The sequence below is a fragment of the Hyla sarda genome, chromosome 7, assembly GCF_029499605.1.
Source record: "Hyla sarda isolate aHylSar1 chromosome 7, aHylSar1.hap1, whole genome shotgun sequence".
Classification (NCBI taxonomy): domain Eukaryota; kingdom Metazoa; phylum Chordata; class Amphibia; order Anura; family Hylidae; genus Hyla; species Hyla sarda.
Window position 1 is genome coordinate 201,193,072 of NC_079195.1, and position 17,408 is coordinate 201,210,479.

The 17,408-nt window shown below is 44.2% G+C and overlaps 1 protein-coding gene across 4 annotated transcripts in view; it reads left to right on the plus strand.

Annotated features, from left to right (window-relative positions):
* Positions 1 to 14,564, plus strand: part of LRP8 (LDL receptor related protein 8) — a 240,313-nt gene extending 225,749 nt beyond the window's left edge. For 3 of the 4 annotated variants that reach the window (XM_056532188.1, XM_056532190.1, XM_056532191.1), the window contains 5 exons: positions 1,562 to 1,714; positions 4,964 to 5,212; positions 6,613 to 6,681; positions 7,195 to 7,373; positions 9,127 to 13,179. In XM_056532188.1, coding sequence (XP_056388163.1) covers positions 1,562 to 1,714; positions 4,964 to 5,212; positions 6,613 to 6,681; positions 7,195 to 7,373; positions 9,127 to 9,165 — 689 coding nt within the window. In that variant the 3' untranslated portion in view covers positions 9,166 to 13,179. Of the gene's footprint in view, positions 1 to 1,561; positions 1,715 to 4,963; positions 5,213 to 6,612; positions 6,682 to 7,194; positions 7,374 to 9,126; positions 13,180 to 13,274 lie in introns of those variants that run through there. The other variant, XR_008846595.1, reaches the window with a different exon arrangement.
* Positions 14,565 to 17,408: the final 2,844 nt, after the last annotated feature.

Here is a 17,408-nt window from a genome sequence, read left to right on the forward strand (position 1 = left end):
TTGTGTATAGGAGGGTTTCTTTCACCCAGGGCCTCCTGGTGAATGTGGGTCCTTGGGGGACACATAATGGTGGGCCATCTTTATACTTTATCTTTGGCTGGATAAGTGTGGAGCTGTTAGTTATAGGCACTCCATGTTTATTAGGTCCTGGCATTTGCCAAGATTTACTTAATGGCAGCCATGATCACACCCATTCTTCCTAATGGGCCTACTTTTCGGCACCCGCCTTCTGAGATGTACTCCTCTTAGCAATGGCGGGCCATCCAGTCAATCCCCAACTGAGGCGGGACACCATTACGGCTGGTGATTAGCTGAGCGGACGGTCACTGCTAAGACCATACACCTCGGATGGTGGGGGCCAGAGCAGTCAGCAGGGAGAGTCGGGCCCTGGATAGCTGGATAACCCCTTTAAAGGGCTACTCCGCTGCTCAGCGTTTGGAACAAACTGTTCCAAACGCTTGAGCCGGGAGCTCGTGAGGTCATAGCCCCGCCTCTCATGACGTCACGCCCCACCCCCTCAATGCAAGTCTATGGGAGGGTGGGGTGTGACGTCGCGAGGGGGCGGGGCTATGATGTCACAAGCTCCCAGCACCGGCTCCATAGACTTGCATTGAGAGGGTGGGACGTGACGTCGTGAGGAGGCAGGGCTATTATGTCACAAGCTCCCAGCGACGGCTTCAGCGTTCGGAACAGTTTTGTTCCAGACGCTGAGCAGCGGAGTACCCCTTTAATGGCTGGATATTTTACCACCAAATAGACATTAGTGGCATATGACTTTAAGATATACCATTTAGGCTGCATTCCATTTCTTGCCATGTTTTATATGATTGGTTGGGGTCCCACCTCTGGAAACCCCACTGATGAACAGAAGAAAGGGGACCACAGTGGAGGTCTTTTTTGGGGGATTTTCCCCTGCACCAGCCACCCGACAATGCTTGGAACTATAGTGCCGCTTTATTCAGGCAAATAAGGCTTCAGTGCTATAGCAGGCCCCTTCAGTCTCATGATCGTTGGGGGGGTCTCAGAGGTTCGACACCCGCCGATCATAAAGTGATGGTATATCCTAGAGAGACCCTTTTAAAATGCTCATTCAATCCCTTCAATGGTCTACCGGAAAGTATTTCCTCACATAACTATTCAGATAAACTTGTTGTGATTGAAAGATCTCTGTGAACAGAACATTATTAGTTGAGGTTTTCAGCTTCTGAATGTAAGCCTAGTGCAGTTCACTAACAGCAAGCAGAGGCGTAAAAAATAAAAGAAACAGGTTTTATGCTGTGTCAGATAGAAGACATCACTATATACAACGTGGTGACCTCTGCTTTCCTCAGTCTCGGATATTTATCTCTATACCAGTGGTCTTCAACCTGCGGACCTCCAGATGTTGCAAAACTACAACTCCCAGCATGCCCGGACAGCCGTTGGCTGTCCGGGCATGCTGGGAGTTGTAGTTTTGCAACATCTGGAGGTCCGCAGGTTGAAGACCACTGCTCTATACTCTCTGTAATCTTTTTTTTCATTCCTGGTGGTTCCTTTCGTTCAATGATTTCGTGTTTTGCAGCTGTTAATGCCTGTAACCAAGGGGCACTACCGAATGGTGGGTGTGAGTATCTGTGCCTGGCCGCCCCGCAGATTTCTGTCCATTCTCCCAAGTACACATGTGCCTGTGCAGACGGCGTGGAGCTGGGGCCGGATATGAGGAGCTGTGGCAAAGGTAAAATAACCCAATGGATCAGACTCCGATAGATACTATTATTGCAAGGTATTTCGGTTGTGTTCACACGTTCCATCGTGTTCTCATGAAAGTTAAAACACAATGGGGGGGGGGGAGATTTATCAAAACCTGTGTCAAGGAAAAGTTGACCAGTTGCCCATGGCAACCAATCAGATCGCTTCTTTCATTTTTAAAAGGGCCTCTGAAAAAGGAAAGAAGCGATCTGATTGGTTGCTATGGGCAACTGGTCAACATTTCCTCTACACAGGTTTTGATAAATCTCCCCCAATGTGAGAACACAGCCTTAGTGGTAGAGACAAAGAAATAAATACAATTAAAGGGGGAGATTTATCAAAACCTGTGCAAAGGAAAAGTTGCCTAGTTGCCCATAGCAACCAATCAGATCACTTCTTTCATTTTCCACAGGCCCATTTGAAAATGAAAGAAAAACAAAAAAAAAAACATTTGACATGTCACAGAGATGTGTCAAGGTTCAATTGGTTGGTGTTTGGGTGCCCAAATTGGTTGGTGTTTGGGTGCCCAAATTGGTTGGTGTTTGGGTGCCCAAATTGGTTGGTGTTTGGGTGCCCAAATTGGTTGGTGTTTGGGTGCCCAAATTGGTTGGTGTCTGGGTGCCCAAATTGGTTTGTGTTTGGGTGCCCAAATTGGTTGGTGTTTGGGTGCCCAAATTGGTTGGTGTTTGGGTGCCCAAATTGGTTGGTGTTTGGGTGCCCAAATTGGTTGGTGTTAGGGTGCCCAAATTGGTTGGTGTTCGGGTGCCCAAATTGGTTGGTGTTCGGGTGCCCAAATTGGTTGGTGTTTGGGTGCCCAAATTGGTTGGTGTTTGGGTGCCCAAACACTAGAACCAGCAGGGAGAAGCACACATCTGAGCCCTTCTCTTCCAGGTCTCTGTGCTCCATTTGGGCTCCATAGACTTGCTATAGAGTCCGTCTCCTGCACTGAGGCGAGGAGATCTGTGACCCAGGGAAGCGTTCAGCTGTGCAATTTTCCCCACTCATTCTAGTGATCCATGAGGGTCTGAACACCCAGACCCCGACCAATCAAAACTTTTGACGTGTCTCTGTGACATGTCAAAAGATTTTTTTTAAATGACAGGAACACTTTAAAGCAATTAGTCTGATCTCTCATATGAGAGCTGTATAAAATATAGGGAAAGATGCTGGGCCCATGGATATACAGTGACCCCCGACCTACGATGGCCCCGACATACGATCATTTCAACATGTGATGGCCTCTCAGAGGCCATCGCATTTTGAAGGCGGCATCAACATACGATGCTTTTGTATGTCGGGGCCATCGCATAAATGGCTATCCGGCAGCGCAGACTGCTTCAGCTGCCACCGGATAGCCGTTTACGGTGCCCCGTGTGCTCCGGTGATGGTCTCCTACCTGTCCTCGAGGCTCCGGAGGTCCTCTTCGGGCTCCCCTGCATCGCCGGTGCTCTCCTTCGTCGTCATCATGTCGTCGCGCACGCCGTCCCGTCATCCAATAAGAGCGGCGTGCGTAGTGACGTGATGGCGGGGACTGAGAGCGAGGATTCCGGGGAAGCAGAGACGTCCGGAGCGTCGGGGACACCCCGGGGACGCGGCGACAGCGATGGAGGGCGACATCCAGGGCAGCGGTGATGGTCCGGAGCGGCGGGGACAAGTGAGTATAACTTCCTATACTTAACATTGCACGGATCCCTCAACATGCGATGGTTTCAACAAACGATGGTTCATTTGGAACGGATTACCATTGTTGAGGGACCACTGTATAAAGGATCTCACTGCAGCACACAGTCCAATTGCACTCTGTGCTGTGTGCTGCAGTAAGATCTTTTTGCTGTATGAACTTGGGGTTATCTTGGCCAATACTCCGGAAGCTGCTTTGCACCAGGCATTTTTCCATTGAATTTGGAAGTGCTGCTTTCTACATTTTTTATATCTATACAGTGATCCCTCAACTTACAATGGCCTCAACATACAATAGTTTCAACATACAATGGCCTTTTCTGGACCATTGTAACTTGAAACCGGACTCCACATACAATGCTATGGAATCTGCGAAACGTGTCAATGGCTGGAAGAACCGACCAATTAGAATGGACAATTCATTGGTAAAACCCCTGCATGCACTGACTGGTGTCTGGTAGTGCCCCCTACAGTACAGGAAGGTAATACATGTCCTGTACTACTCTTTAACTGTACCAGGGTTATTTGCTCCTTTGGACACCAGGTGAGGGCGTCTCCATGTTACTTTTTTTTAGCACACTGTGTGCTGTACAGGACCCTGAAGAAGCTCCTGTCCTCTACATAGACCAGTGTTTCCCAAAGAGGGTGCCTCCAGCTGTTGCAAAACTACAACTCCCAGCATGTCCGGACAGCCTTCGGCTGTCCGGGCATGCTGGGAATTGTAGTTTTGCAACAGCTGGAGGCACCCTGGTTGAGAAACACTGAAATAGACAGTGATTGCAGCTCCCAGCAGATCTTTATTACTTTTATATGTAAGGATTTGCTTTATCTATATTAGTTATCTACTTATTTTTCTTTAATCCTCACTTTTTCCTATTTTTGGATGACATTTTGGGGGTTTCAGAACCAATTAGAAGGTTTCCATAGAGTTCTGGTCTCAACATACAATGGTTTCAACATACAATGGTCGTCCTGGAACCAATTAATATTGTAACTTGAGGGACTACTGTATCTCCTCAAGCCTAACCTCTCCTCCTCGATCCTTTGCTGCCCTGAGATAAGAGACCTGGCAGATCCAGCTTTAGTTACAGGATGTATATACGACATAAATAAAAATCTGTCATTATTTTGTCACATATTTAGCTTTTGAACAAAGAACTGTGTTGTCCGCTCACTCATTGATGACCGCTATAGCTCACCTGTGCTATCGGACCCACCGGTCCCGCCCCGGCTTCACAATACAAATCCAAAAGAAAGAATGTCTGGCACTGGATATGAATAAGAATATTATTTCTGCTTTGGCAAAGAGTCACATTACAGAGCAGGAACAACTGACGCGTTTCGCACCGTCAGGTGCTTAATCGTAGTCTAATCTACGATTAAGCACCTGACGGTGCGAAACGCGTCAGGTGCTTAATCCTTGCCAAAGCAGAAATAAAGCAAAGATTCCTATGCATATCCAGTGCCGGACAATTCTACCTTTTGGATTCATATTTAGCTTTTAGTTTCTTTTAGCATTTTAGTTTCTAACAATTATCTGTTTTGTTTTCCTTAGTTGCAGTGACAACTACTCAAGCAACTTTACCCCCGCTCCTGACTGAGTCCCCCACTACAGAGCCTATTCCCACTACAGTTACCAAGACTACCACAAAGCCCCCCTCCACCACCATCACTACCACCATAGCCACTACCACTGAGACAACATCTTATTCCAGCCCTACGGACAACCTCCCAACTACCTCTATGTCCAACCGCAGAGAAATCCAGGTTACAACTACCGGGAACAACAGTATATACCAACACTGTAAGAGCCTCTCATTTTGTCATGCTATTATCTTACCTCAAATGTGTTATACTGCTGCTGTAAGGAATATATATATATATATATGTGTGTGTTACACAAGAGAATGTTCTAGGTGGAGTTTTGTGCACAGTATCTTGCCAAGTTTTTATATGTGTGTCCTACTGGAGACAAGGTCAGAATGTACAGACCTGCAGAATATACTGCTGCCATGTGAATGAATAAAGGAGCGTGCATGTGTTCTCAATGGGGAGAGGGGTAAGCTGCCGCCAAACTTCTGGTGATGAATTATCTCTCCTTTAGTTTACTGCTGCTTTATAGTTGCGCATACATTTTATGCTGTCGGTTGAACAATAACCATCTCTCCTGATCACCTTATACCAGTGTTTCCCAACCAGGATGCCTCCAGGTGTTGCAAAACTACAACTCCCAGCATGCCTGGACAGCCGAAGGCTGTCCAGGCATGCTGGGAGTTGTAGTTTTGCAATATCTGAAGGCACCCTGGTTGGGAAACCCTACCTTATACACATGCACACTCGGCTTGAGCAATGGTCTGTTTTTATTTGGGGGAGACACTGCCAGGCACCTCTTTCAGAAGCTTATCTCCATGACAACAAAAGGATAGGGCAGATGAAATCCCATTTGCCTGATCCTTCTCTCCCCTGACATTTGCTTTTATGAACATTAAATGGGCAGCCACTCCTGAAACGTATTTAATATGCATGGCCAGCTTAAGGCAACCTGTGATGTGGTATACTAAACCAGGGGCCAACTTGAAAGTTAAAGGGGTACTCTTTTTTTTTTTTTTTTTTTTTTTTATCAAATGGTGCCAGAAAGTTAAACAGATTTGTAAATTACTTCTTTAAAAAAAATCTTAATCCTTCCAGTACTTGCTTCTGAAAACTACAGAGGAAATTATTTTCTTTTTGTAACACAGAGCTCTCTGCTGAATCACGAGTACAGTGCTCTCTGCTGACATCTGCTGTCCATTTTAGGAACTGTCCAGAGCAGCATATGTTTGCTATGGGGATTTTCTCCTACTCTGGACAGTTCTTAAAATGGACAGAGATGTCAGCAGAGAGCACTGTGCTCGTGATGTCAGCATAGAGCGCTGTGTTGCAAAAAGAAAAGAATTTCATCTAGTATTAAGCAGCTAATAAGTACTGGAAGGATTAAGATTTTTTTAAATAGAACTAATTTACAAATCTGTTTAACTTTCTGGCACCAGTTGATTTAAAAAAAAGTAAAATAAAAATAAAGTTTTCCACCGGCGTACCCCTTTAATGCTCGTAGCCCTACAGAATTAGACTATTTAGCGCTCTTTTATTGTATAGACATTTTGGCTATTTCCTCTATGGGCATTGTTAGATTTTGCTAACCTGTATTCCTTCATTTTCTTTCAGATGAAAATGATGATTCTGACCTCAGGTCCACGCTGACTGCTGCAGTCATTGGTGTAGCAGTACCAGTGGGTGAGTAAAATAGAGATACTAGGCCTAATGAAAAGTGTTGGTTTTAACCATAGGTAACTTATATCTGTCTAGTGTCAACATGCCAATTTATTTAACACCTTAAAGAGCACCTCTCATGATCCTGTTTAATTTTATAATCCTCCCAGTTCACTGTCCCCATCATGATAAACCACCCCCTGCCTTTATTTTTATTATTTGTTAGTTTTCTACCTTGATATTGCTCTGTATTTTCTGCTCAGTCTCAGTCAGATTCACAGACTGGGAAGGGGCGTTCCACCAGCAGGCTGTGACATCATCTGAAGCCATACAGGGGAGAACTTCCTCCCTCACTCTGCTACACACAGCCCAGAGCAGTTCAGTGTGAGATGAGCTTTAATTGGATAAGGCTGCAACGGTCTCATCTTCTTGTGCAGCGGTCTCGTCGTCTTTTGTTTTCTTGTGTCTCTTTCCTCTGACACTGTCTGCGCTCCCTCAGCCATCATTCCTAACCTACCACTTCTTCCTTTCTCCCAGCTGTTCTTGCCCTCCTCTGCTTGTCTGGATATCTCATTTGGAGAAACTGGAAGCGGAAGAATACGAAGAGCATGAATTTTGATAATCCAGTCTACCGGAAAACTACTGAAGAAGAAGAGGAGGAAGAAGAAGAGATTCACATTGGTCGAACAACTCAGATTGGGCATGTCTATCCAGCTGTAAGTGCTACAGCTACACTCACATAACTGTACCATACAGTGCTCCCAATAACTGTACCATACAGTGCTCCCAATAACTGTACCATACAGTGCTCCCAATAACTGTACCATACAGTGCTCCCAATAACTGTACCATACAGTGCTCCCAATAACTGCACCATACAGTGCTCCCAATAACTGTACCATACAGTGCTCCCAATAACTGTACCATACAGTGCTCCCAATAACTGCACCATACAGTGCTCCCAATAACTGCACCGTACAGTGCTCCCAATAACTGTACCATACAGTGCTCCCAATAACTGTACCGTACATGCTCCCAATCACTGTACCATCCAGTGCTCCCAATAACTGCACCATACGGTGCTCCCAATAACTGTACCATCCAGTGCTCCCAATAACTGTACCGTACAGTACTCCCAATAACTGTACCATATGGTGCTCCCAATAACTGCACCATACAGTGCTCCCAATAACTGCACCATCCAGTGCTCCCAATAACTGTACCATCCAGTGCTCCCAATAACTGCACCATCCAGTGCTCCCAATAACTGTACCATCCAGTGCTCCCAATAACTGTACCATCCAGTGCTCCCAATAACTGTACCATACAGTGCTCCCAATAACTGTACCGTACAGTACTCCCAATAACTGTACCATACAGTGCTCCCAATAACTGTACCATACAGTGCTCCCAATAACTGTACCATACAGTGCTCCCAATAACTGTACCATACAGTGCTCCCAATAACTGTACCATACAGTGCTCCCAATAACTGTACCATACAGTGCTCCCAATAACTGTACCATCCAGTGCTCCCAATAACTGTACCATCCAGTGCTCCCAATAACTGTACCATCCAGTGCTCCCAATAACTGTACCGTACAGTGCTCCCAATCACTGTACCATCCAGTGCTCCCAATAACTGTACCATACGGTGCTCCCAATAACTGTACCATACAGTGCTCCCAATAACTGTACCATACAGTGCTCCCAATAACTGTACCGTACAGTGCTCCCAATAACTGTACCGTACAGTGCTCCCAATAACTGTACCGTACAGTGCTCCCAATAACTGCACCGTACGGTGCTCCCAATAACTGCACCGTACGGTGCTCCCAATAACTGTACCGTACAGTGCTCCCAATAACTGTACCGTACAGTGCTCCCAATAACTGTACCGTACAGTGCTCCCAATAACTGCACCGTACGGTGCTCCCAATAACTGTACCGTACAGTGCTCCCAATAACTGTACCGTACAGTGCTCCCAATAACTGCACCATACAGTGCTCCCAATAACTGTACCATCCAGTGCTCCCAATAACTGTACCATACAGTGCTCCCAATAACTGCACCATACAGTGCTCCCAATAACTGTACCATCCAGTGCTCCCAATAACTGTACCATCCAGTGCTCCCAATAACTGTACCATCCAGTCCTCCCAATAACTGTACCATACAGTGCTCCCAATAACTGCACCATACGGTGCTCCCAATAACCACTCCATTCCGTGCTCCAGTATCTTATTTCTAACCATAGACCATTTTTTCCCAACAAGTATTCCTCCAAATTATGCACCTTAAACTCTCAGCATTGTAGTTTTGCAACAGCTGGAGGCACACTGGTTGGAAATGTGCGCTATTCTTCCCGGTATAGCGGAATCTCCTTGCTGAGTAGTCACTTTGTTCTCCTATCATTCGCAGCCTCACATCATGTCATATCTTATATTCTTCTATGTTTCTTCTTACAGCGAGTGGCATTGAGCCTGGAAGACGACGGTTTGCCTTGAGGAGCGAAACCAGGTCTGACATTTTCTGAGTTGAGTGAGGAACATCAGGAAATCTGTCACCGGTCCCGAGTTCCTCAGCATGTGACAAGTCAACAATATGATGTTATGCGCTGCTGCGTCCGGGCAGATCCGCTACAGATCTGTGACACGTAACTGATTGAGTCTAATAGTCTGAGGTGTCCTGGATCCCCGGGAACGACAACGATTCCATATATCTTATGCAGCAAAGACATTTTTTTCTACACTCACCACTGAAACTCCTAAAACCCGCTGTTATTTATTTTGGTGATGGACAACCACAAAAATTTACTGATTCAAACATCCAAAGGATGTAAGGGTTTCTATGTATAATCTTTTATACAGATTTTTACTTGATCCGAGGCGTCCCCTCCTCTCTCTCTTCCTCCCCTCCTCTGTATATAGCCGGCTCCTGGGACAACCTGCCGTTTTAAAATTATTATATTTATAACCTCTTTTTTTGTACATAACAAAACTTTGTGGTTCTCCATCAACATATGCATTAACTTAATGATGAAAATTTAGGAATTCTTTTTGTAGGATATTTATTAACCTGGACGTGTATGGAGGGGGTTGTATAGAGGGAGTAGGATGGGGAGGGGGGGGATACGCGATTGGGAAATGGACGTTCCCTCTGTAAATATGACAGGGATGAGAGTATTTATTTTTTGTATGTTCCAGCTTTATATGTTGGCAGCAGTAGAAATCTGATCTGATCATTATATTGTAGGAGAAACTTGAAAACAAAAAAATTACTTGTTACGATTGAATTTTTGTAGGTTCCCTTTCTATATATATATATAGTTGAATTGTAATCTGGTGATGATGACTGGAGAAAAAAATAATTATTAAAAAATAAATAAAATTAGGAATGAAACAAAAATCTGAAAATAGAAGAGAATTTTTCGGAAGACGAGTTTAACTCTTGACGTCCTGAAATATATAGTTGGCTAATACGCTAAACAACGGGGTGTCCTCTGCGGATTTGTGGATGGTGTAGTATGACGGGTGTGACTTTAAAGACTCCAACGTAATGAGATTCAATGCTCAGAGGAATGTAAAATAATGTCTACAATGTCTCCGGTTATCACTTTTTTTTATAGTCACTGACTTTCTTGGTAAAGACACACTTGACAGGTAATGGTGGCGCTAGCTGTCACAGAAAGGGGTATCGTGTTATGTCAACCATACGCACAAAGCATAGGCGGCCATTTATAGTTATGTGATCCATTGTTGGAAAGAGAGTGTTCTGCGAACGTTGTTCTGTAAGACATCGTGCCGCCATGGTTATGGGTGGGGTCTTGGCTTTACCAATTTCATATGGAGACAAACTGAGGTTTTTGTTGTCAGATTAGTTATAATTGTATCAGACTCAATATTATATAATATATCATCCTTCCTAGAAGCATTATTTTAGAGGAGAATAACTCAATACATATATATGTATTTTTACAGGACTTAAAAGCTTAGTCTATCACCCTCTAAATCAGTGTTTCTTAACCAGGGTGCCTCCAGCTGTTGCAAAACTACAACTCCCAGCATGCCCCGACATGCTGGGAGTTGTAGTTTTGAAATACTGGTTGGGAAACTAAATAAATTTATACCTGCAGGAAGTGGCCTGAATGTAGTCACTAGTTGACATTAAAGGGATCGTCCAGCGAAAGAATGGAGCCATACTGCTGAGATCTTCCATAACAGCTGTGCTCTCTCCCTTGTAAGCTGTGTAGTCACCTCACAGGCACTGAATGCTGTCTTTCTTTCCCCCTCCCCTCCTGTCAGCACAGGAGGAGACCAGTGATGTGAAGGGGGGAGCTGTTATTATTGCTCATTAGATTTGACTGATTCCATAAGGCAGCAGGGAGCCTGTTTGCAGCGGAAAATGTTTATTTCCTAAATGTTTATTTTGCCATTTAAAAAAATGCTAAATCTCTTTGTTCTAAGCACGAGCCGCTTCTAAAGTGTTTCACTTGTGCTGTTCTATTCTGTGTGCACCCTATACAGCTTGTGTGACCTCAGACATCCCATTTGAGAACAGTTTTGGACGTTCCAGCCACATAACATATTTGCTTTACATTAGGTTTACATCCAGAGCTAAAATCAGAATTCTGCTGGTTTTCCAGAGGGTAGCGCATTGTAGAAACATTGGATAGTTAGGTTAATGGTTGAACAACGGTTGAATGAACATTAGTCTGATGAATAATGGTTTCCTGACACACATTGAAGGAGTACTCCGCTGCTAGACAGCTTATCCAAAGGATAGGAGATAAAATGTCTGATCGTGGGGTCTCGTTGCTGGGGCCCCCGCGATCTCCCGCAGCACCCAACATTCTAAACAAACGCCCGGTTCCTGCAGCAGTGGTCGTGACATCACAGCCACGCCCCTCGTGACATCACACCACTTCCTCTCTATTCATGTCTACGGGAGGTAGCGTGTCGACCGCCACACCCCCTCCCATAGACATGAATGGAGGGGGCGTGACGTGACTTCACGGTCAAGGCCTCCGGTTCCGAGCGTTCTGAACAAAATGTTAGAACACTGGAGCACCGAAGTACCCCTTTAATACACATGTTAGTCCATATCGGCCATTACAGTGAACTGGCCAGTCATTGTCAATGATGCAAAGATAAGGATGAAAGATCTTTCTGGGAACATTTTGAGAATATTCCTTTCCAAAAGGAAAGATAAAGAATGCCGTCAATCAGCTAAAACAATCCATTATTGTTGAATTTCAACCACCAAATGATCCTTTGCCCGTTTTTATCAACTTTAACCTAATATGTACGGACATCTATGGCAGAGCCTGTACGGAGGCGCACAGAGTCCCTATGGCCCTTTCCTGCTTTATGGTGCCAACACGATGTCTTATGTATCATGGCAATATATATATATTCATTCTCCCCAATTATTACAAAGTACAGTACAGCCCCGTGACTTATATAGGTTATATAAAGCTACAATAGGCCGGGTTCCCACGTGTAATATGCACCTATGTATTTTATTTTATAGGCGCATTATCAGCAGAAAAAAAGGGTTACAATTTTATTGCGGCTTTCCTTTTTTATTTTACCGATTTATGAACAAAATTGCACACATAAAATACATTGGTGCATTTCACTCAGTGTGAACCTGGCCATACAGTGATTTGTACAAGGCTTTAAGGTGGTTGTCCGTGAATCCTTTTTAGAGTGAAATTTGGCTTTGTTGGGGTAAAAGCAACAAAAAAAAGATGTACTCATCAGCCCTGATCGCCTTTCCCACTGTGCCCAGTTTCGCTGCACAGCACTTTCTGGTCTCTGTCTCGACACAATGAAGTGCCCGCCCAGCCAATCAGTGGTTGCAGTGTGACACGCCTCACTCACTGATTGGCTAAGCCAGCACTTCCTTATATGGAGTTTAAGCTTCAGGAGTGCTGTGCAATGGGACTGGGCACCGCCAGAACTGAAGGAGCAGGGAATCAGGGCAGGTGAGTATACTATTTATACCACAGAGTGGCCACATTTAACTGTGGACAATCCCTTTAAGCTGGCCATACACATTACATCAAGTTCAATGTTCTAATATGTATGGGAAATAAAAGTATGAGCATGCTGAATCTCAACATACAGATTTTTGTTGGTGCAGAAGAGGCGTCTAAATCTGGCTTATTCCCCTCTTTTCAGCTGTTGGCTGCCCGGGCATGCTGAGAGTTGTAGTTTTGTGATGTCTGGAGGGCCACAAATTGGAGACCACTGCCCTAGGTGTCTGTAATCCCTTTCTCCTTTCATTATTGGCACCAAACTGCGTTACGTTTTCACGTCACCCATTTATAGGTGACCGGATCGGACACTAAAATGACTGCGTGTGGGTTTATATACTGCAGATGCATCTTGTTCTGTTAGAATAAAAATATTTCATTTTTAATGACAATAGAAATGTCCTTTTTCTAGGTTTTATGTATTACTGTAGAGAAGTATTTCTTCTGTTGCTGCTCTATAGCAGTGGTCTTCAACCTGCGGACCTCCAGATGTTGCAAAACTACAACTCCCAGCATACCCGGACAGCCGACGGCTGTCCGGGCATGCTGGGAGTTGTAGTTTTGCAACACCTGGAGGTCCGCAGGTTGAAGACCACTGCTCTATAGGATAGTATTTTTTTCTCTTACTCCAAATAATACTGCCTTAAATAAATGGTGCATTTCCTTCAGTCCCTTGTTCTGTGACTTTCCCAAACTACAGGTAAACTCAACTTTTGGCAAAAATCTATCCGCAGAATAGGTGATGAGTGTCTGACCTCTGGAACCCTGACAATCACAAGAGTGGGGGTCTTGTGTTCCTTTGGTTAAAGGGGTACTCCGCTGCTCAGCATTTTGAACGCCCCCTCCCATAGACTTGCATTGAGGGGGTGGGGCGTGATGTCACGAGGTGGGTGGGCACGTGACCTCATGAGCCACCGGCGCTGGCTATAAGCATTTTGAACATTTTGTTCCGAACGCTGAGCAGCGGAGTACCCCTTTAAATAGAAAGATGGTCAGACATGGGTGCTGTAATTTCATCCAACTCTACGGCCTGTTAGCCGATTACTGTTCTTTACTATCCTTGTCAGGTCTGTAGAGTTAAATGGAGCAGCAGAGCACTTGTCCAACCACCACTCCATTCATCCAGGGAACATAGAAGCTCTGTTGTTGAGGTCACTGGGGGTCTCGGTGGTCGTTCTGTACTGATGAGGTGCAAGAACACATGCGAAGCTGTCTACAGATGGTTGTCCTTTTGGATGAAGGTCTGGTTTGACTTATACGAGAGAGATTTCTTCCTTCTGAAAGAGTCAATTCCCATGTTATACCTCTCAGAAATGCATAAATTGACAACTGGGTGTTACCAATTTCACTGTCATTCAGGCATGTCCTTATAGAGTCTGACAGTATCCAGTCAGTGTAGAAGGTGTTAGGGTGTAGTCACTATGGAATTTCCATCTGGGAAAAATTCACAACAGTGCCGACTGAATCAGTCGATGCTAGGACCAATCGGACGGCAATGCGTATCCAATTGACATTCCTGAACGGAATTCAGCTCAGAAATTCAGAATTCTGTAGTGTGAATGTGCCCTTTGTCCATAGTAAGACACCCTATTGATAAGTAGAATGGTAACACCCAGCTGTCAATTTATTCAAACTTTTCCAGGTGGAATAACAGAGGAATGATGCAACCCAGAGTTCTCCTGTTTAAATGGGGCAGTGGGCGCACTACTGCTCTATTCAACTGTGTGGGCCTAATAGAGATAGCCAAGCACTGTACTAAGCTTGGCTATTCAAACATGGAACATGAGACCCCTGTTCTCTGTAAAGGTGTATTCCGGTGGAAAACTAATATTTTTTTTTTTTTTTTTTTAAATCAACTGGTGCCAGAAAGTTAAACAGATTTGTAAATTACTTTTATTAAAAAATCTTTACCCTTCCAGTACTTATTAGCTGCTGTATACTACAGAGGAAATTGTGTTTCTTTCTGGAGTTCTTTTCAGTCTGACCACAGTGCTCTCTGTTGACACCTCTGTCCGTATCAGGTACTGTCAAGAGCAGCATAGGTTTTCTATGGGGATTTGCTTGTAATGTGCGCAGTTCCTGACATGGAGAGAGGGGTCAGCAGAGAGCACTGTGGTCAGACTGAAAAGAACTCCAAAAAGAAAAGAACTTCCTCTGTAGTAAACAGCAGCCAATAAGTACTGGAAGGATTAAGATTTTGAAAAATAAGTAATTTACAAATGTGTTAAACTTTCTGGAGCCAGTTGATTTAAAAAAAACATTGTTTTCCAGTGGAGTACCCCTTTAAAAAGGTGGGAGTTACAGTGGTCGGACCTCCATCAGATTCCTATTGACCTATTTTGCAGATGTTTAATGAGTGGTGTTTTTGGCAGACCACCCTTCCTAAAACTTGCAGTTTTTCCCAGTATACGGTCGGGCAAAAAAGTATTTAGTCAGCCACCACTTGTGCAAGTTCTCCCACTTAAAAAGATGAGAGGCTGTAATTTCCATCATAGGTATACCTCAACTAAGAGAGACAGAATGAGAAAAAAAATCCATAAAATCACATCTGTCTGATTTTTTAAAGAATTTATTTGCAAATTATGGTTGAAAATAAGTATTTGGTAAATAACAAAAGTTCATCTCAATACTTTGTTATATACCCTTTGTTGCCAATGACAGAGGTCAAACGTTTTCTGTAAGTCTTCACAAGGTTTTCACACACTGTTGCTGGTATTTTGGCCCATTCCCCAATGCAGATCTAGAGCAGTGATGTTTTGGGGCTGTCGCTGAGCAACACAGACTTTCAACTCCCTACAAAGGTTTTCTGTGGGGTTGAGATCTGGAGACTGGTTAGGCCACTCCAGGACCTTGAAATGCTTCTTACGAAGCCACTTTTTCTTTGCCCAAGCGGTGTGTTTGGGATCATTGTCATGCCTAAAGACCCAGCCACATTTCATCTTCAATGCCCTTGCTGATGGAAGGAGGTTTGCACATGACCCCATTCATTCTTTCCTTTACACGGATCAGTTATCCTGGTCCCTTCACTGAAAAACAGCCCCAAAGCATGATGTTTCCACCCCCATGCTTCACAGTAGGTATGGTGTTCTTTGGATGCAACCCAGCATTCTTTCTCCTCCAAACACGACAAGTTGAGTTTTTACCCAAAAGTTCTACTTTGGTTTCATCCGACCATATGACATTTTCCCAATACTCTTCTGGATCATCCAAATGCTCTCTAGAAAACTTCAGATGGACCCAGACAAGTACTGGCTCAAGCAGGGGGACACGTCTGGCACTGCATGATTTGAGTCCTTGGCAGCGTAGTGTGTTACTGATGGTAGCCTTTGTTACTTTGGTCCCAGCTCTCTGCAGGTCATTCACTAGGTCCCCCAATGTGGTTCTGGGATTTTTGCTCACCGTTCACCGCTCACCTTCTGATCATTTTGACACCAAGAGGTGTGGAACCCCAGATCGAAGGAGATTATCAGTGGTCTTGTATGTCTTCCATTTTCTAATAGTTGTTCCCATAATTGATTTCTTCACACCAAGCTGCTTGGCTATTGCAGACTCAGTCTTCTCAGCCTGGTGCAGGTCTACAATTTTGTTTCTGGTGTCCTTCAACAGCTCTTTGGTCTTGGCCATAGTGGAGTTTGGAGTGTGACTGTTTGAGGTTGTGGACAGGTGTCTTTTCTACTGATAACAAGTTCAAACAAGTGTCATTAATAAAGGTAACGAGTGGAGGACAGAGGAGACTCTTAAAGAAGTTACAGGTCTGTGAGAGCCAGAAATCTTGCTTGTTTGTAGGTGACCAAATACTTATTTTCTACCATAATTCGCAAATAAATTCTTTAAAAATCAGACAATGTGATTTTATGGTTTTTTTTTTCTCATTATGTCTCTCATAGTTGAGGTATACCTATGATGAAAATTACAGGCCTCTCTCATCGTTTTAACTCCTTAAGGACACAGGGCGTACTTGTATGTCCTGCTCTCGCGATATAACGTGGGGTAACGCGGTGACCCCGCATCATATCGCGTTGGTACCGGTGGCAAATGAAAGCCAGGACCCGTGGCTAATAGCGCGCGTCACCGATCGAGGTCACGTGCACTATTAACCCTTTTGATGCGGCGATCAAAGTTGATCACCGCATCCAAAGTTTAAAAAAATATGCTTCCCAGCAGATCAGTCGGGTGAAACCGCGATGTCCCGATCAGCTGTATGGACACGTGAAGGGTCCCTACCTGCCTCCTCGTTGTCCGATCGCCGAATGACTGCTCCGTGCCTGAGGTCCAGGCAGGAGCAGTCAAGTGGCGATAACACTGATAAATGCTATGCTATGGCATAGCAGCGATCAGTGTAAGATCAGTGTGTGCTATGTTATAGCCCGCTATGGGGGCTATAACATTGGAAAAAAAAGTTAATAAAGATCATTTAACCCTTCCCCCTAATAAAACTTTGAATCACCACCCTTTTCCCATAAAAAAAAAAAAAAAAATGTGTCATTTAACATAAAAATAAACATATGTGGTATCGCCGGATGCGTAAATGTTCGAAGTATAAAAATATATTGTTAATTAAACCGCACGGTCAATGGTGTACGCGCCAAAAAATTCCAAAGTCCAAAATAGTATATTTTTGGTCACTTTTTATACCATAAAAAATTTATAAAAAGCGATCAAAAAGTCCGATCAATACAAAAATGGTACCGATAAAAACTTCTTTATAGG